General features: G+C 37.9%; 1 protein-coding gene across 5 annotated transcripts in view; it reads left to right on the top strand.

The window, feature by feature from the left end:
• SNX13 (sorting nexin 13) overlaps positions 1-20,787 on the top strand; it is a 154,726-nt gene that overhangs the window by 123,487 nt on the left and 10,452 nt on the right. For 2 of the 5 annotated variants that reach the window (XM_035020683.1, XM_035020688.1), the window contains one exon: positions 1,915-6,136. The exons of 1 other annotated variant lie outside the window; for it this stretch is intronic. In XM_035020683.1, coding sequence (XP_034876574.1) covers positions 1,915-2,162 — 248 coding nt within the window. In that variant the 3' untranslated portion in view covers positions 2,163-6,136. Of the gene's footprint in view, positions 1-1,914; positions 6,137-20,787 lie in introns of those variants that run through there. 2 more of the 5 variants (XM_035020684.1, XM_035020687.1) reach the window with 2 other exon arrangements.

Raw genomic sequence — 20,787 nt, 5'->3', positions numbered from 1 at the left:
AAACATTATTAATCTCAATTAAAACATGATTCCGAAGAAAATATACTTAGTGGCATTCTTTTGGTCTAATTTGAATTACTTCTTTAGAACACTGCTGTCTTAGACTCACTTTGTCCCCCTTTTGACTTCTCTCAATAAGAGGGCCTCTATAATATGAAAAGCAATTTTGTGTGGCTGGGTGGTTGTTTGGTCCCTTCTTTAATTATGAATATCTTTGAAAATACTTAGATATCTATTCTCCACGTTTTGATAATGAATATAGAGTGGAAAAGGAGTATTTATGAAGTTCATTAACATCATGTAATATCTATTTCTTTTTCTGTAACTTTGTTTTCTTTAACTTAGAACTATATATAGTTCATTTTCATCATAGATTTTAAAATCTCTCTTCTGTCAGTTAAGTTGGAAATTTGCCTCATGGCTATTAATTCTGTCCTATTGTGTTTGGAGAAAAAAAGCAAATTACAGAAATAACATTTTAGAACAATAGATGACAATTTAGGATTAGATACTATTTAATATACTGTTAGCATAAACCAGATTGTGCTGTAGACTGATTTATATAGCCGAAAGAAACTAATGCATTTGTCCAGTAAGTATTTCTTGGGAGTGTTTCATGTGCCAGACACTTTCTTTGCACTAATCTTTGCCTTCTTGGAGGTTACACTCTATTAGGGAACCACAGACAGAAGGCAGACAAATAAATAAAGGCCAGTATGTTAGCTAGTAGTGCAGGAAGAGGGAAGTGCTGGGTGGGGGCAGCTGTGTGAGAAGAGGACACTTGGGTGAAGACTTGAAGGAAGTGAGGCTAAATATAAAGGTATGTGTTTATATACACATAATCCCTGTCTTGTTTTTATTGGTAAATTCATAAGCCGTTTGCTTTAAATTACCCTGTACTCCTAGGTAGAAACATACCTTCTGGAAGTTGCATGTTTTTTTTTTGAAAGCAGTTAAATAGTATTTACTGCTCTTGAGGCCCTGATTATAAATAATTAAGGGTAGTCATACATGTTCCCCTATTCAACTATCTGTAATAACTTCATGTTGCCTGGGAGTAAACTCCACACTTGGCTCACTCTGATAGCCATAGCACTTATTCCCATTCTTCTCTCCGCTTTCTTTTAAAAGAATCTTAAAATTTAGCCAAACTGTAGTGCCCCCATTTTTTGAACCTGCCTTGTTTTTCCCACTTAGCTCTCATTTGCTCGTTGTTCTCTCCCCCAAAGCTAATCCATCATCTGTTTGTGCCTGTCAAACTCCTGCTCGGGTAGCAAAGTCTCCTTCATTCATCACTTCCTTGAAGGGAACCTTTTTTGATTATATACCATGTGGAATTCTCCCCTCTGTAAACATCTTTATACTTGGGGTATAAAGTATACTTGCCAGCTTTTTGAGATCGTTAATCAGCTTTCATACACCATTCCCTTACAGTATTTCTCACTGTGCGTTAGACACAGTAAGACTATTTGTATAGTGTTTTAGCCTTTGCAGATCACTTTTCACACTGTTTCGTTAAAGCTCTCCAAATTCTTAGTTATAAGGATTTGGTTGTTATTATAAATCCCCATTTTACAGATAAGGAAACAAACTCAGGATGGGTAAATATCATATAGGTATTTAGGGACAGGATTGTAACTCTAATTTGGGGTTTCACAGTCTAGACCCTGCTTTTTTGTGTGTTTTATCATCCCCAGTATCTATTCTTACATAAGTGGATGGATGCATGAAGACATGTGTAAATTTTAATCTCAGTTAGAATATAGAATACATAGCTGAAACACATGAACTGAAGATCTCCTATTTATTACCCTGCTGTGTACTTCACATACTTTAAACTCAGAGGATAGTTTAGGCCTTGTGTTTCCTTTATATGAGTAATGAATGATGTTTTTTTGTCCACTCTTCATTTAGATGAACTGAAGCACATTATCGGGGCTGAAACAACACGGAAAGGTATTCTTCGTGTTTTTGAAATGTTTCAGCACAACCAGTTAAATAGGAGAATGGTTTATGTCTTCTTGGAAGGCTTTTTGGAAACCTTATTTCCACAGTATAAATTTCGTGAACTTTTCAACAAACTGCATTCACGATCAAAGCAGATACAGAAATATAAACAGAAACTTCAAACTACTCAAGCGCCTTCTTTACAGAAGAGGTGACACTCCAATCTCTGAAGCTGGTGTTCATTTTGTCCAGGACTAATAATATGGACAGATCTTCTGGGGCTTAACTCATATACTGTCATGTCGCACCAGTCTTTTAGTGTCTCAAAATAGATTATTAATACATCCATAAGACTGTGGTTCTTCTCATCCTCGTCCATAATCAAGCCACTACCAAGAGAGATTTCTGTGTCTCAAATGATTTGGTGCATACTTTTGCAACATTGAGAGAATACTGCCCCCTTCTCAAGCAAGAATGACATTGGTCTCTTCCATTTCAAACTAATCAGCATTCTCCAGCAATGACAAAGTGCCAGAATGTATACGTGAGAGCTGAGGAAAGCACAAAACAATGGTTCACAGATAAACTGGCTAATTTGTTTAACCGTGGGAGACTGAGCAATGTATGATTTGGAGGGATTTGTTTTTGCATAATAATTTTATAGATCTTTATCAGAATTTTGATATAATGTGGATTAGCCAGGTGAATGATCTTTGGAACATCTGCTTCAGGTCAGGGGAAAGTGACAGGATGCCCTTAAAGTATGAAGTAACCTTATACCCTAATTACAGTTTTGTGACATAAAATAAAACCAATCAAAAACAGAATTTGATTGGATTTGTTATTATTGGTATAAAACAAATTTTAATTGATTCTTACGTGCTTTGGGGCTCTGTTTTGCTCTTATGGTACTCAATCATAAGTTTTCTTTTGGTGTTCTGTGTGCAAAAAGAAGCATATAGTGGCGCTCTCAGTTAAGTTTCAAAATTATTACAGTTTTCTTTAAGAGATTACTGATTACACAATAGGGAGTATAATCTCGAAAGAACTGCCAAATACATTCTGTTATTTTAAAAACATGGAAATTAAAAAAAGAACAGCACCATTGAAAGTTACAATGTGATCATTTTAAATTGTGTGATCTAGACATACCTTAGGTGATTGCAAAAGTAGCAAATCAAAGGATTAAATGAGCTTTTAGTCATATGTAAACAGACAAATTCCTAATTCTATTACTGTGTATATATATATAAAAATAAATAATGAAAACAGAACTATAATATTTTTTAAAATATGCTTTTATTTATATTTTGCATAATGTAAAATTCTACTAAATAAAGCAAGTTGGCAAAACCCCTGGGTGTATACATTTAAGTCCCTGAAATAATTTTATACCAACAACAACAAATTACCTTTTCCAGTTCTGGAGCCTCTGCATTTCTTTTAGTTTTCTCATTCTCCGTTTGTCCATCTTGGAAGTCTTCATATCCCTTGTATGCAGGATTTCTGCATAGTTTTAAATACTTACACTGACTAAGGGTTTGGATATGTCAGCATTTTTTGTTTTAAAAATATTTAACACTACAACCTTAAAATAGTGAAGCTACTTATCAGACCACTGAGCCAAGATCCTGGTATTAAAAGAACGTCTGGGTGCTTAAGATAAAGGGACAAAGTTTCGGTATCCCAGTTATTTGGGAGCTTTAAGATGGAAACAAGATGTTATTGTCTTGTTTTCACCGAGATTCTACTTACAAAGTGAAGCCTAATAACAGATTAAAGCCTTCCTTTAAAGCTTTATAATAATAATAATCATCATATTTATTAATAATGCTGTTGTGCATACTTACAGTATGCATATATTCAGCATGTATTGCATGTCTAAAGAATTACATAAATGAAACCCCTTTCGTTGCAACTTGCAAATGAGAAAAGATCCTTATTGACTCTGGCGGAAGAAATAATACTTTTTCTTCCCAGTGTATTTCCCTGCCGTGGTCCCCCCCCGCCGCCCCCCATGCCCCAGGCTTTAAAGGTGAGGATTTGTGAAACATGTCTGTAGGAAGCATCAGCATGGCCATAAGTGCAATGATTCTCAAATATACCCTTGCCCATTTCAAGTATATTTTTGACATAAATAAGTCTAAGAGTAAACAAGAATTCATTTAAGAGCCTAGTGTGTACATATGAAAAGCATTTCCAGATAATGTGAGGAATGCTGGCCATCAACCAGGGAAAGAAAGAAAGGTCCTGCAAAATTGCAACTTTTCATAACAGAGCCCTGCAAGGTAACTGCAATCATACCAAAAACTATATGAGTAAATGGGTTTTTTAAATAATTTTTTTGTTTCAAGAGTTTATATTTCAAAAGCAGAAATGTCAAATGGTAGTTTATGTAAACGGTTGTGCGTCTTCTCTATGCACATCTATGTTTTACATCAGAGAGCTGTGGTCATGCTAAAATTAGAGATACTTTTTGAATGACTTGGTCAAGCTGTGTGTAAAATATTTAATTCATAAGTCAAGTACAGTGTACTATGTTTAATAAAGTTATTACATTTAATGCATTTATTGCATATATAAATATATACCTGAAGAGGCTTTAAGTCTTCTGATATTTGATTTTTTGAATGTGTTTTTAAGTCAGTGGTGCCTTTAGGCGAGAACCTTCAAAATTAATCATCCTCCTTTGGGTTTTCTGATTTTTTCAGGTAACAAACTATTTAGAAACCATCACTACTAACAGTTGATTCACCTAAAAATTGATTGTATGATTTAAATATAGCGCTTAGCTGGGCATTTCCTCTGATTGGGGTGTTCTGAATAGTTGCTGAAAAAATTGTGCCATTGACCAATGGATGCACTTGGTTAGCCTTAACTTTTTTTTTAAAAAAATTAAAAACTTTCTTGAATATTTCTGTTGGCTCATCTTAAGTTTGTGCTGCTGGTGTTTGGAAAGAATCAAACAGTTAAGTGCTACCAGAAAGTGTATCAATTTTTAAAAAATTAAGAACAATATAAATTTCACAATCTAAAATTTTAATTTTGTGCAATATTTTCATTTAATGCATGTGTATTTGAGTAATTGTAAAATAAATGAATTTTTAATGTTTTGAGATCTAGTTTAAACTGTCTTCTTAACCCAACAACTTACATTCCGTTGTTGCTGCATCCTTTTATTTAAGGACTTGTTTTAAAAGTCTTTTTTGTCACTCCTTGTAAAATTCTTTTGTTACTGGTAAATTTTGCTTATAGGAGCATGGCTCCTGTATTACAAGGGAAAAATATAAAGAGCACATCTTAGGATTATAGTTGTTAAAAGATAACTTGTGCATAACATTGTACAGTAAATGTCAACTGTGTGCCTAACTATTCTATCAATACTTTCCTTCTTTAACAAAGAAGAAACAACAATCAGAATGTCAGTTATTTTTATTGAACTAAAAAGAAGATTAAAATTTTTATTTGGTTTGCGTTATGTTCTGTCCATTAGAAAATACTAATAAAATATTAACAAACCTTTTTGTTGAATTTATTTAGTAGTGATGTATTCTTATTACTTTAAAAAGTGCTTGCTCAATGGTCTTATTTTTAGTATCTCTGTGTACTTTCCTTTCTTTTTATTTTAGAAATCAAGCAACTTAAGTTCCCTAGTGATAGAAGAGCTGTTGAGTGATTACTGATAACTTAGTGAATTTCATTTTTCCATTTATGGGGCAAGTAATTTACGACCACTATGTTCTAGAAACTTCATACTTAACCTATCATACAAAATTATAAAGTCATTTTCCCATAGGGAGAAAGAGCTGTACTAAGTAGTCCATTAACAGTTTTTATTTGATCTCATTTTTAATTCATAGTCTGCCTAATATTTTAGATGTTTCACTTCTAAAGGCAACACAATGTGGCTATGTCTGGTTGGTCATAATATTTTCAGTCTTGCATCTGTATCCATAGACTTCTCAGACATCAGCTGTGAGTACTTTTACCCTGCTATGGACAGGCATAGTATTTGTCAAAGTGCATCCTGTAAAATATTGGTCTCTTTAAGATGTTTCTGAGCAGTAATTTTATACTTCTATGTAACTTATGCAAATCTACGTACACTTCCAAACCCTAAAATGTTCCTTTACAAGTCAAATGATACTATCAAAGTTTCTGAAAAGTTCTGGAATAAATAAGTCTATTTATTTTGTTTACCTAACTTTCCAAACCACAGAATTTTTTTGTCATCAACACCTGTTAATAGCTTGATAATGTTCCCGAGGAACATGATTTGAAAAATCTTACATGGGGTGAAAAAAAGGTGAAGCATCTTTTTTTTTTTTTTTTTAATTTTATTATGTTAGTCACCATACAATACATCATTAGTTTTTGATGTGGTGATCCATGATCCATTGTTTTCGTATAACACCCAGTGCTCCACACAGTACGTGCCCTCCTTTATACCCATCACTGGGCTAACCCATCCTCCCCCCTCCTAAAACCCACAGTTTGTTTCTCAGAAACCATAGTCTCTCATGGTTCATCCCTCCCTCCGATTTCCCCCGCTTCATTTTTCCCTTCCTTCTCCTAATGTTCTCCATACTATTCCTTATGTTCCACACATAGGTGAAACCATATGATAATTGACTTTCTCTGCTTGACTTATTTCACTTAGCATAATCTCCTCCAGTCCCATCCATGTTGATGTAAAAGTTGGGTATTCATCTTTTCTGATGGCTGAGTAATATTCCATTGTATATATGGACCACATCTTCTTTATCCATTCATTGTTGAAGGGCATCTCGGCTCTTTCCAGTTTGGCTATTGCGGACGTTGCTGCTATGAACATCGGGGTGCATATGGCCCTTCTTTTCACTACATCTGTGTCTTTGTCCAGTAGTGCAATTGCTGGGTCATAGGGTAGCTCTATTTTTAAATTTTTGAGGCACCTCCACACTGTTTTCCAAAGTGGCTGTACCAACTTGCATTCCCACCAACAGTGTAAGAGGGTTCCCCTTTCTCCACAACCTCTCCAACATTTGTTGTTTCTTTCCCTGTCCGTTTTTGCCATTCTAACTGGTGTAAGGTGGTATCTCAGTGTGGTTTTGATTTGGATTTCCCTGATGGCTAATGATGATGAACATTTTTTCATGTGTCTGTTAGCCATTTGTATGTCTTCTTCAGAGAAGTGTCTGTTCATCTCTTCTGCCCACTTTTTGACTTGATTATTTGTTTTTTGGGTGTTGAGTTTGAGAAGTTCTTTATAGATTTTGGATATCAGCCCTTTATCTGTAGTGTCATTTGCAAATATCTTCTCCCATTCTGTGGGTTGCCTCTTTGTTTTGTTGACTGTTTCCTTTGCTGTGCAGAAGCTTTTTATCTTGATGAAGTCCCAAAAGTTCATTTTTGCTTTTGTTTCACTAGCTTTTGGAGATGTATCTTGAAAGAAATTGCTGTGGCCGATGTCAAAGAGGTTACTGCCTATGTTCTCCTCTAGGATTTTGATGGATTCCTGTCTCACATTGAGGTTTTTCATCCACTTTGAGTTCATCTTTGTGAATGGTGTTAGAGAATGGTCGAGTTTCATTCTTCTGCATGTGGCTGTCCAATTTTCCCAGCACCATTTATTGAAGAGACTGTCTTTTTTTCCATTGCATGTTTTTCCCTGCTTTGTCAAAGATTATTTGACCATAGAGTTGAGGGTCCATATCTGGGTTCTCTCTTCTGTTCCATTGGTCTGTATGTCTGTTTTTGTGCCAGTACCATGCTGTCTTGGTGATCACTGCTTTGTAATATAGCTTGAAATCGGGCAACGTGATGCCCGATTGTTTTTCTTTTTCAACATCTCCTTGGCGATTCGGGGTCTTTTCTGATTCCATACAAATTTTAGGATTGTTTGTTCCAGCACTTTGAAAAATGTCATTGGAATTTTGATCGGGATGGCATTGAAGGTATAGATTGCTCTGGGTAGCATAGACATTTTAACAATGTTTATTCTTCCGATCCATGAGCATGGAATATTTTTCCATCTTTTTGTGTCTTCTTCAATTTCTTTCATGAGTGTTTTGTAGTTCCTAGAGTATAGATCCTTTACCTCTTTGGTTAGGTTTATTCCGAGGTATCTTATGGTTTTTGGTGCTATTGTAAATGGAATAGTTTCTTTAATTTCTCTTTCTACAGTTGCGTTGTTAGTGTATAAGAAAGCAACTGATTTCTGTGCATTGATTTTGTATCCTGCCACATTACTGAATTGCTGGATGAGTTCTAGTAATTTGGGGGTGGTGTCTTTTGGGTTTTCCACATAAAGTATCATGTCGTCTGCGAAAAGAGAGAGTTTGACTTCTTCTTTGCCAATTTGAATACCTTTTATTTCTTTTTGTTGTCTGATTGCTGTTGCTAGGACTTCTAGTACTATGTTGAACAATAGTGGTGAGAGTGGGTACCCTTGACGTGTTCCTGATCTTAAGGGAAAGGCTCTCAGCTTTTCCCCATTGAGGATGATATTTGCTGTGGGTTTTTCATAAATGGATTTTACGAGCTTGAGGAATGTTCCCTCTATCCCTATACTCTGAAGAGTTTTAATCAGGAAAGGATGTTGTATTTTGTCAAAAGCTTTTTCTGCATCGAGAGGACCATATGGTTCTTCTCCCTCCTCTTAATAATGTGTTCTATCACATTGATTGATTTGCGAATGTTGAACCACCCTTGCATCCCGGGGATAAATCCCACTTGGTCGTGGGGGATCATCCTTTTAATGTATTGTTGGATCCTATTAGCTAGGATTTTGTTGAGGATTTTGGAATTCATATTCAACAGGGACATCAGTCTGAAATTCTCCTTTTTGATGGGGTCTTTGCCTGGTTTGGGGATTAAGGTAATGCTGGCCTCATAGAGTGAGTTTGGAAGTTTTCCTTCTGTTTCTATTTTTTGAAACAGCTTCAGTAGAATAGGTATTATTTCTTCTTTGAATATTTGGTAGAGTTCCCCAGGGAATCCATCAGGCCCTGGACTCTTGTTTTTTGGGAGGTTTTTGATCACTGCTTCAATCTCGTTACTGGTTATTGGCCTATTCAGGTTGTCAATTTTTTCCTGTTTCAGTCTTGGCAGCTTATAAGTTTCCAGGAAGGCATCCATTTCATCCAGATTGCTCAGTTTATTGGCATATAGTTGTTGATAATAATTTCTAATAATTGTTTCTATTTCCTTGGTGTTAGTCGTGATCTCTCCCCTTTCATTCATAATTTTATTAATTTGGGTCCTTTCTTCATTTGGATAAGTCTGGCCAGTGGTTTATCAATCTTATTCTTTCAAAGAACCAACTTCTAGTTTCATTGATCTGATCTACTGTGTTTCTGGTTTCTAATTCATTGATTTCTGCTCTAATTTTAATTATTTCTCTTATGCGTGGCTTAGGCGTCGTTTGTTGCTTTTTCTCTAGTTCTTTAAGGTGTAGAGTTAGTTGGTGAATTTGGGATTTTTCTCTTTTTTTGAGTGAGGCTTGCATGTCTATGTATTTCCCCCTTAGGACCGCCTTTGCAGTATCCCATAGGTTTCGAACCGATGTGTTTTCATTCTCATTGATTTCCATGAATTGTTTAAGTTCTTCTTTGATTTCTTGGTTGACCCAAACATTCTTGAGCAGAGTGGTCTTTAGCTTCCAAGTGTTTGAATTTCTGCCAAATTTTTTCTTGTGATTGAGTTCCAGTTTTAGAGCATTGTAGTCTGAGAATATGCAGGGAATAATCTCAATCTTTTGGTATCAGTTGAGACCTGATTTGTGACCCAGTATATGGTCTATTCTGGAGAAAGTTCCATGTGCGCTCGAGAAGAATGAGTATTCTATTGTTTTAGGGTGGAATGTTCTGTAAATATCTATGAGGTCCATCTGGTCCAATGTATCATTCAAAGCTTTTGTTTCCTTGTTGATTTTCTGCTTAGATGATCTGTCCATTGCTGAGAGTGGAGTATTGAGGTCTCCTACAATTAACGTATTGTTATCAGTATGACTCTTTATTTTGGTTAACAGTTGGCTTATGTAGATGGCTGCTCCCATGTTGGGGGCATAGATATTTACAATTGTTAGATCGTCTTGTTGGATAGATCCTTTAAGAATGATATAGTGTCCTTCTGTGTCTCTAACTACAGTCTTTAGTTTAAAATCTAATTTGTCTGATAAGAGAATTGCTACCCCAACTTTCTTTTGAGGTCCGCTGGCATGGAAGAGGGATCTCCATCCCTTCACTTTCAGTCTGGATGTCTCTTTAGGTTCAAAATTAGTCTCTTGTAGGCAGCATATAGATGGGTCCTGTCTTTTTATCCAATCTGCAACCCTGTGCCGTTTTATGGGAGCGTTTAGGCCATTCACGTTGAGAGTGATTATTGTAAGATATGAATTAATTGTCATCATGTTGCCTGTGAAGATGTTGTTTTTATAGATTGTCCTTGTAAATTTCTGTTGTAGATCACTCTTGGGGTCGGTCTTTCTCCTTTCATAGAACTCCCCCTTAATATTTCTTGCAGGGCCAGCTTAGTGGTCACATATTCTTTCAACTTCTGCTGGTCGTAGAAGCTCTGCATCTCTCCATCCATTCTAAATGAAAGCCTTGCCAGATAAAGTATTCTTGGCTGCATGTTCTTCTCATTTAGTACCCTGAATATGTCTTGCCAGGCCTTTCTGGCTTGCCAGGTCTCTGTGGATAGGTCTGATGTTATTCTGATGTTCCTCCCTCTGTACGTAAGGAATCTTTTCCCCCTAACTGCCCTTAAGATGGTTTCCTTGGTTCTAAGATTTGCAAGTTTTACTATTACATGCCGGGGTGTTGGCCTGTTTTCCTTGATCTTAGGAGGGGTCCTCTCTGCCTCTAGGACTCGAATGTTTGTTTCATTCCCCAGATTAGGGAAGTTCTCAGCTACGATTTGCTCAAATACATCTTCTAGCCCTCTCTCTCTCTCCACTCCCTCCAGGATTCCAATTATTCTGACATTGGAACGCCTCATGGTGTCACTTATTTCTCTGATTCTATTTTCATGGATTCTGAGTTGTTTTTCCCTGGCCTCTTCTTTTCCCTTTTTATCTATTATACTGTCTTCCAAATCGCTTATTCTCTCTTGTCTCAGTTACCCTAGCTGTTAGATTATCTAGATTGGATTGGATCTCATTGATAGCATTTTTAAGTTCTGCCAATTCCCCTTTTATTTCTGCCCTTAGAGACTCTATGTTGCCATTAATTGATTTCTCCATTCTAGCCATTGTCTTCACAATTGCCAGCCTGAATTCCATCTCCGACATCTTGGTTATATCTGCATCCATTTGTAAATCTGCAGCATAAGTCATAATCTCTGAGTCTTCTGTTTTGGGGGCTCCTCCTCCTAGTCATTCTGTTGATGGCTGTTTGAGGGAATGTATAGAGTTGAAATTATTGACCAGAACCCAAGCAAGATGCACCTGTTTTCTTGGGACCTTAGGGTTGCTGGCCTCTTGTTTTCCCAGCCTGTCTTCTGCAGGAGGGGCCTGCCGCGCTGTTACTCAGGCCACCCTCTTTGGGCGGAGTTGCCCTGCGCCCCTGTGGCAGGGGATGGGCTCAGCGGGAATCAGTGTTTGGGGCTTTTGTTCTCTGGCGCCTTTCCCTGGCAACTTTCGCGTGTCTTCCGCGAGTCAGAGCAGAAGAGACCGTTTCCAACCCTCTGCCTCAGAGCAGAGAGACCTCAGTCTGTTCTTCAGTGAGCTCTCCAGGCCACACTGTCTCCGTTTCTGTCCGTGCTGCTATAAACTGCAGCGTCCTGGGTTGTGCGACCCTCCGCAGCGCCCCAGTCCTGCCTCCAAGTCGGGGCACCTCTCTGCCCTTTGTGCTTCTAAAACCACCAGGCGCTCCCAGTTCGCGCGCGCACGCACGACTCCGCCGCTTGGGGTTCTGTCCCGGGGACTGCAGTTCGCGTGTGCACGACTCCGCCGCTCGGGGATTCCACCCCGGGGGTTGCAGTTTACCGGCGGGACCCCGGCGCACCGGGTTTCCATCTCGGAGGCTGCAGTTTGCGTGCGCGCGACCGTCGCTCCGGTTTCTGTCCAGGGGGCTGAGGTTCACGTGCGCACAACCCCGCTGGTCTGGTTTTCCACTCCCGGGGGCTATCCTAAAGTCCTTTCCCGACGCTACCAGTCTGCGAGTGTGTGCCCCATCCACAGCGTGCGAGGCTGTCACTCACCGGCGGTGTGGGATCCCCACGGCCAGGCTCCCTCCCGTTGCCATTTATCCTCCGATATCTGCCCGCAGAATCACGGCTCCCCGCTTCGTACCTCAAAACCAACTGCCTGCGATATTCTGTTTGTAGAGATCCAGATCTTCTTACATCTCAGGCTGGTTTCGTGGGTGCTCAGAGTGGTCTGGTAGATATCCAGCTCAATTCCGGGGACCAGTTGAAATAGGGTCCCCTACTCCTCCGCCATCTTTCCCCCCGTGAAGCATCTTTAGTTAGGGCATAAACTCTAGATAGAATATAAACCAATGGATTTGGGCTATGAAGTTTTATTTTCAGCCTGTAATTCCAATGGAAAGTTGAGTCTTTGAAAGAAAAAGGAGAACATGAAAAATTAACAGATGGTTATATATCAGATACTAGAGTTGTGGACCTGAGTACCAGAATAATGAACTCAGTAAGAGATAATATAGTATGTCCCATGAGGCGTGGGAAAGATACTTGCCAAGGATCTTGCTAGTGTGGTCAAGAGGATATTAAGTAGGAAGTGCAGAGGGGAGGGAGAAATGTGATACAGTTCAGTTTTTAAAATGTGTGCCAGACATTGACCCATATATACTGGCAGATATCGTTTGGCCTAGGAAAAATTGCAGCAGCTGAGAACCTAGTACTTCACAAGAAAAAAAATTTAATAGAATGAAAATTAATCCACTCATGTTTATTACAGTGTATGAGAAATGGATGAAATGTGATATTTTAAGTGGGTAAACATAATCTTTTGCATAGCATCAGGTGGAATAAAAAATAGGATTTTTGTATGGGAAGTCCCCAGGACCACCCCCTGGTAATTCACTAGGAGAGCAGACAGACTCAGAGCCTATAGTCCTACTCACAGCTAAGGTTTATTACAGCAAAAAGATAAAGAACAAGATCAAAAGGAAAGGGCTCGTGGGGCAAAGTCTGAGGGAAACCTCATGAGCTTCCAAGTTATCCTCCCAGTGGAGTCTTGCAGGAGATACAATTCTGCCCCCAGCAAAATGCACTTAATTCTGCCCCACGTGAACTGTTGGCAACCAGGGGAGCTGATTCAAGACTGATTTTTATTGGGGGTTGGGGGAGGTCCTGTAGGCACTCTGCCTGGTATGTACTAAGATTCTGGACTCTCCAAAGCAAAGCACGTATTCTGCAAAAGCCATGCTTTTTGTACAATTTAGTTTGGGTAGGAATGCTTCCGAAATTAAGTTCTCAGATACCTGAGAACAAGGGCCAACCTTGTAAGGCGGCCTTTCAAAGGACAGCAGTTCTACCTGCTGTGTTAATTCTTTTTGCTCAACTATATACCTTGATCCCAAGAAATGGCTAATAGTGATGAAGATTTGCACTGAAAGTAAGATTTATCCTCATGTAGAAGCCTCTATACCTAGAGGTGGAAATAGCAGAGAGAATTTAGACGTAGATAAAAGGGAAGAAAGATGAAGCGATGTTGTCTTCTATATATACTGCAATCCAAGAAGCCAGAGGAATAGATTTGTGTATTTCCAATAAAGATTCCCATAACAGTTATTTAGTACTTAATACTCCAAACAACCTTTTGAGGTATCGATACTGTTCTGCAGTTGATAAATGGGAGAACTCAGGCATATAGTGGTTGAGTCATTTATCCAAAGTTTCACAGTGGGTAAGTGCTCAGGATGGAATCTCAGCCGTGGTGGTTTGATTCCAGTCTGTGCCATAGTTTCTCAGGAGTGCTATTGACATTTTAGGCTGCATAATATGTTCTGGGAGCTGTCCTGTGCATGATGGGATGTTTAGCAGCACCCTTGATCTCAACCCACTAGATAATTTCCGTAACACTACCCTTCACCCCCAGTTATAACCAAGAATGTCACGAGACACTACTACATGATATCTGGGGCAAAATTGCTACCAGTTGAGAACCACTGATCTATGTTCATTCACAAAGACTGTCTTTTCTCCACAAGCAAATACATGACAAATCTGTGACTTGCCTTGTAGGGGAATGTAAAGAGGATGCCTAACTCTGCCTTAAAAGGAGGGGAAAGGCGGGTGGGGAGGCAGCAAAACCAAATATTTAACCTTGTCTTTAAGGAAGCATCCCTGTAGTTGACGGGAGGGAGGGGGAAGAAAGGGAGTTTGCAACCTGAGAGAGAAAACGGGGTTTTTCTTAAAGATGTGAGATGAATGTATGAGAAAATTGCCACGATCAGGCTGTTAACTTGCTAACACTGGTATTGTGGGATCTTTTTCTTTCAAATAACTGTTGTCCCTTTTATTTTGTGAGCCAGTCCTTCTAGAGCCTGAAAATTCCCGTGCAGTCTTTGCTAGTAAATGCTTTCCCTGAATGCTCTTGTGTCTTGAGTTTTCCTTTTGACAGGTGAGAACCCCACTGGGATGCCCAGGTGACTCACCTAATGCACTGACTTTGCCTTCAGGGATGAACCTCATTCCACAATTAGAGCTTCTACCCCTGCTGACTGTTTTCTTTTTCTTTTCCTCTGGTTCTTCTTCTGGGTCTTGGTCAAGTCAGGTTCTGGTTTTGAGTAAGTGCGCAGATGCTTCATTTCTCCATTGATAGAAGCAATGTTGGGAAGCTGGTTTTGCTTTCTGATCTGATTATCAAGCAGTCATTTGTCTTTTTTTTTTTTTTGCCTACCTGTCTTGGGGATTCTTAATATCTTACTGGCATTTCAGACATAGGTTTAGTCAGGCCAATAGCTGGTCTCACCTGTCGGATTAAGATGGTCACGTTCCAGCCCACAGGTGTTCCTTCTGGTAGTAGAATCCTCCATGTTGTTTGTCTTATTCATACAGTACTATAAGCTAAAAAAAAATTCAAGAAACAATTTTTCATGCCTGTTGGAAAGAAAGCAGCTTCCCGCAGTCATTCTTGTCTTTGAACTCCCTCCTTACAACGCTGTTACAAAGAATTGGTAAGTTTTGTTCCTTATTTTTGATTCAGATTGCAGTTGTAAAAGTGAGCCTGCTAGTTGTGTGTTTGTGCGTGTAAGTGGAAAAGAAAAAAGCCTTTTACAAATTGTCTGTGATACTGTACTTGTTGCTGGCATTCACCCACTTTATGGCCTCAACTTCTGGAATTAATTGGGCATAAAAATTGATCATTTATAAGCACTATTGGTATATCTAATATAAAAATACAGATTAGCCATCAAATAGAGAATGCATAAAAAGATGAAAAAATTAAAATTAGTATCATTTGGTTTTAGGGTAAGAGTTGAGAATTAAGAATTTTCCTTGTTTTATAACTATGTATGATAGAATGGGACTGCAGATTGAAAGATTACTTCTGGCTTGTCAGGAGCTTTGTGGCTTCTTATGCAACCTGAGGGAAGTTGAGTAGCCTGATTTTTTTCTTCCTTACTTCTTTAAGAACAAACAAAAAAACCCACAGTGAACGAGATGAAGATTTGAAAAAAAACCTTTGTGTCAAAAACTAAATACACATATGTACTGAAATAGGAAGAAATCTAGCACTAAACTCCTCCAGGGTTTTCTAGATTGCTCAAGAGTTGGATAAAATTCTTTTATTGCATGAGTATGAAATATTTTCCAAATGTGTTTGCTGGTAGACTTGTGTATCTTTGCTTATCTCCATAATTGATAAATTAGATTATAAAGTCTTAAATTTAATGAAGCTCCTATTCTGATTGCATAAACAGACTAAGTAGGAATTAATGTAAATTTAAAATAAAAGAACCAAGTAAGTTTCAGAGTCAAAGTAAAAAAAAAAAAAAAAAAAAAGGTCCAGTGGATAAATTTGCTAGTTCTTTAAGGAAACCCAAATACTTGCTGAAGGAAGTGGGGTAGAAGTTAGTCATTCTTTAAATTAATGGCCTAGATTGCTGGGATGCAAGATCAGAAACAAAAACATGCATAAGCTATCAAATAAAAGAAGAGTGCTAAGAGCTTGTTTTAATAATTAGGTATATAAATGTAGAAAAAGTCAAAATATTACTAAATGAAGCAAATACTTGGATAAATTAGACAGTTTTAATAATTTTGGTTTAAAACAACTACATGTCTTTGCCCTAGTATGAAAAGTAATATTACTCTTAAGTTTCTAATTTTTATAAAACCTGGATATGTTTTCCTATGGAAAGCCTTATTTGAATGTCATGTATTTCCCACACTGATTTAATGGATCAAGTAAGTTATCTTTGTCTCCACAGAACATTTAAGATTATGAAAATGTGAAAGTTGTGTTTGACTAATTTAGTAGTTTTCAAATGGGGGTGAATTTACTCTTCATGGAACGTATGGGAATATCTGGACATTTTTGATTGTTGGGACCAGAGAAATTACTTAATGAGTAGAGGACAGGAATATAGCTCAATATCCTATAGCATTGTAATGAGTAGAGGACAGGAATGTAGCTCAACATCCTATAGCACCCTACAACAAAGAACTTTCAGGTCCAAAACATCAATAGTACTGAGGATTGCAAAACCCGGAACTGAAAAAAATTATTATGGCTTTATAAAAAGGATTTATTCTTCTGGTGCTTCAGATCATAAAACAGTGTTGTATAGTTACTACATTTACAATGACTATGTAAAAATTTTTATATGGTTTTTGAAATTCATCTATGTTGTGACAAGTATCAATAACTCATCCTTTTTATTGTTAATAATATTCCATAGTGTGGATAACTGCTTATCTATTCCTCAGTTGAAGGACACTGGCTTATTTCAAGGCCTTGGTAATTATAAATAAAGCTACTATAAGCATTGTTGTATAATAAAGAATTTGGCCTCTCTCCTTGGTTCCTGAACCTGGTAGACTCTAAATCCATGGAATTTCCTATGTAATGGGGGTGTCTTTGCTATTCATGAGCCCCTTAGATCACCTGAGTTAATGCTAAGGAGATGAGTTGACTTAGGATGGGAGCTGGTCACCAGAAGGATCAATCATGTGATTAAGAGGTTTGGGTAAGAAGAGGGGAACTGGAGGGGTGCCTGGGTGGCTCAGTCATTAAGCATCTGCCTTCAGCTCAGGTCATGATCCCTGGGTCCTGGGATCAAGCCCCACATCAGGCTCCCTGCTCAGTAGGGAGCCTGCTTCTCCTTCTCCCACCGCTGCTCCCTCTGTCTGTGCTCTCTCTCTCTCTGTCAAAAAAATAAAATCTTAAAAAGGGAACTGGAAATTGAGTTCAATTATGTGGCTAATGATCCAATCAGTCATGACTCTGCCATGGAACTCCAATAAGAACTCATGACATCAAAGCTCAGTAGAGTTTTCTGGTTGGACAACAAACACATTATTGTGCTAGAACCTTGACCCATCCTGATTCCATGGGAAAGGGGGCAAGGAAGCTCTGCATGTTGGAACCTCCCAGACCTTACCATCTATGTCTCTTCATTTGACTGTCCTGATTTGTATCATTTATAGTAAAACTGTAATCAAATTATGTTTTCCTGAATTCCATGAGTAGTTCTAGTGAACTATTGGAATGAGGTTGTGGGAACCCCTGGATTCATAACCAGTTAATCAGAAGTACAAGTGGCCTGGCACTCCCAAGTGTGGTTGGCATCAGGAGTAAGGGCAGTCTTGTTGGAGACTGTAGAATGTGATGTTAACTTTGAATGATTAACACAGAATTGTATTGCTGTGTACTAGTTGGTGTCAGAATAAGCATTCAAGGGAAAAATAACACAACGAAATCAGAGGGAGAAAAACCATAAGAGACTCTTAATCATAGGGAACCAACAGGGTTTCTGAAGGGGAGAGGGATGGGGGGATGGGGTAACTGAATGATGGGCATTAAGGAAGGCAAGTGATATGATGAGCACTGGGTGTTATATAAGACATGAATCACGGACTTCTGCCTCTGAAACCAATAATACATTATATGTTAATTGAATTCAAATAAAAAAATAAAAATTTGAACTGTGAATTCAGTGTCTTTTATAGATACAGAATTACTCAGCTGTATTTGTTTATTCTTGAGAAAATTTTGGTAGTTGACATCTTTTAAGAAATTTGTCCATTTTATCTAAGTCGGGGTTTCTCAACCAAAGTGACGTTAGGGTAGGATAATTCTTTGCTGTGGGAGGGTGTCCTTTGCGTGATAGGATGTTTAGCAGCATCCCAGGCCTCTATTCACTAGATGCCAGAAGTCTCCACTTGGGACAACCCAAAATGTCTTTACACAAGACATTATGTAATGTCTTGGCTAATTGCCCACTGTTGGCTGAGAATGGGTGATTTAAGTTATCAAATTCATTGTCATAATGTTTTTTGTAATATTCTCTATCTTTTAACATACGTATGATCTGTAGGAACTTTCTCTCTTTTATCTCTGATATTGGTAATTTATGTCTTGTCTTCTTCTCCCTCTCCTTCCCTTTCTCTTCTCCCTCCTCTGCCTATCTCTTCCTCTCATCAGATTGGCTAGTGTTTAATTTTATTAGAACTACTTTTGGTTTCATTGATTTTCTCTGTTGCTTTTCTGCTTTCAATTTTATTTTTTCATGTTTTTATCTTTATGTCTGTCCTTTTCTTTTCTTTCTTTTTTTTTTTTAAAGTTTTTATGTATTTACTTATTTGACAGAGAGAGAGAAACAGCATGAGAGGGAATAGGGTCAGAGGGAGAAGCAGGCTCCCTGCTGAGCCAGGAGCCCGATGTGGGACTCGATGCCAGGACTCCGGGATCATGACCTGAGCCGAAGGCAGTCACTTAACCAACTGAGCCACCCAGGTGCCCTGTCCTTTTTCTTGATTTTAGTTTATTTCCTCTTCCTTTCATAGTTCCTTAAAGTAGAAGCTCAGATAATTTCCTAATATATTCATTTAACACTATAAATTTCCCTCTAAATGTATTTTAGTTGCATCCCATAAGTTCAGGATTGTTTTCTCTTTATTTTCATTCAGTTCAAAAGATAGTTCTATTTGACTCCTTTGATCCATGGGTTACTTAGAAGTATATTTAATTTCTAAACATTTTGGGATTTTCCATATATGGGCTATTGATTTCTGGTCTCTTTCCATTTAGGTTAGAGAATACACTTTATATACTTTCTGTTCTTTTTAACTTTGTTGGGATTTGTTTTGTGACCAGCATGTGACCCATCTTGGTGGATCTTTCATGTGTACTTGAAAAGAATGTATATTCTGTTGTTACTGGGTAGAATATTCAATCATTGTTCGTTATGTCAAGTTCTTTGTAGTGTTCAGGCTTACATCTTTACTATTTTTTTTCCTGCTTTGTCTTTCAATTACTGAGAAATGAGTGTTGAAGACTCCAGTTACAGTTGTATACAGTTTTTCTCTTTTTTAAGATTTTGTTTATTTATTTGACAGAGAAAGAGAGCACAAGTAGGCAGAGTGGCAGGCAGAGGGAGAGGAAGAAGCAGGCTCTCCGCTGAGCAGGGAGCTGGATGTGGGGCTCGATCCCAGGACCCTGGGATCATGATCTGAGCCGAAGGCAGCCACTTAACTGACTGAGCCACCAGGCATCCATTTCCTTTTAGTTCTATTAGGTTTTGCTTCATGTTATTGAAGATTTGTTCATACATATTTAAGATATTTATGTCTATGGGATGAAATGACCCATTCATCATTGTCTAATGCTTCTCTTTATCCCTCCTAATATTCTTTGTTCTGATGTCAACTTTGTCTGATATGTAGACCTTAAAAAAAACCATACTCCAGGCTAGACTTAGCCCATGAGCCATAGTGTGTTGACTTCTGTTCTAGGAGGTTTCTTGTTCACAGGCATAGTTGATTCTTTTGTTGCTGGCTGGTTGGTTTGTGTTTTTATCTCTGCCATTTATTCTGGGTGTTTAAACCATTTAAATTTATTTATTGATATTGTTGAACTTAAATTTATCATCTTGCTAGTTGTTTTCTATTTTTTCCATTTATTCTCTATTCCCCTTTTCCTCTTCTTTTGGATTGTTTTTTATGAATCCATTTGATCTTTCCTAGTGACTGTTAGCCTTACTTTCTCTAAATAATTAATGTTTCTTTTAAAGTTTTGTTTTTTGTTTTGTTTTGTTTTGTTTTTAAGATTTTATTTATTTATTTGAGAGAGAGAATGAGAGACAGCACAAGCGGGAAGAGGGTCAGAGGGAGAAGCAGGCCCCCCGCTGAGCAGGGAGCCCGATGCGGGACTCGATCCCGGGACTCCAGGATCATGACCTGAGCCGAAGGCAGTCGCTTAACCAACTGAGCCACCCAGGCGTCCTCTTTTAAAGTTTATTATGCAACTTTAAATTGTCACAACTGTGTTAAAATGATATATTACTTTATGTATTCTATAGGAATTGTACAATATATTTCCAATTCCTCCTTTATTGTTGTTTTGCTATACATTTTATTTTTACATATATTATGAGCCCTACAGTTAAACTCTTAATTACCTTACCTTAGTCAAATATCTCCTAAATTGATTAAAAACAAGGAAAAATATCTTTTATACTTAGGTTCATTTTTACCATTTACAGTGCTTTTCATTTGTTTGTGCAATCCAAGTTTTTATCTAGTAATAATACTTCTGCCTGAAAAATTTTGATTTAACATTCGTGGTGGTACACATCTATTGCCATTGAGTTCTCTCAGTTTTTGTTGTATACACAAGTCTTAACTTCACCTTGATTTTTGAACAATATTTTCACTACACATATA

Source organism: Mirounga leonina, unplaced genomic scaffold (assembly GCF_011800145.1).
Source record: "Mirounga leonina isolate KUSES-001 unplaced genomic scaffold, KU_Mleo_1.0 Mir_174, whole genome shotgun sequence".
In the NCBI taxonomy this organism is placed as follows: Eukaryota; Metazoa; Chordata; class Mammalia; order Carnivora; family Phocidae; genus Mirounga; species Mirounga leonina.
The sequence above is the reverse complement of the archived record's forward strand: the minus strand, read 5'-3'. Positions and strand labels throughout refer to the sequence as shown.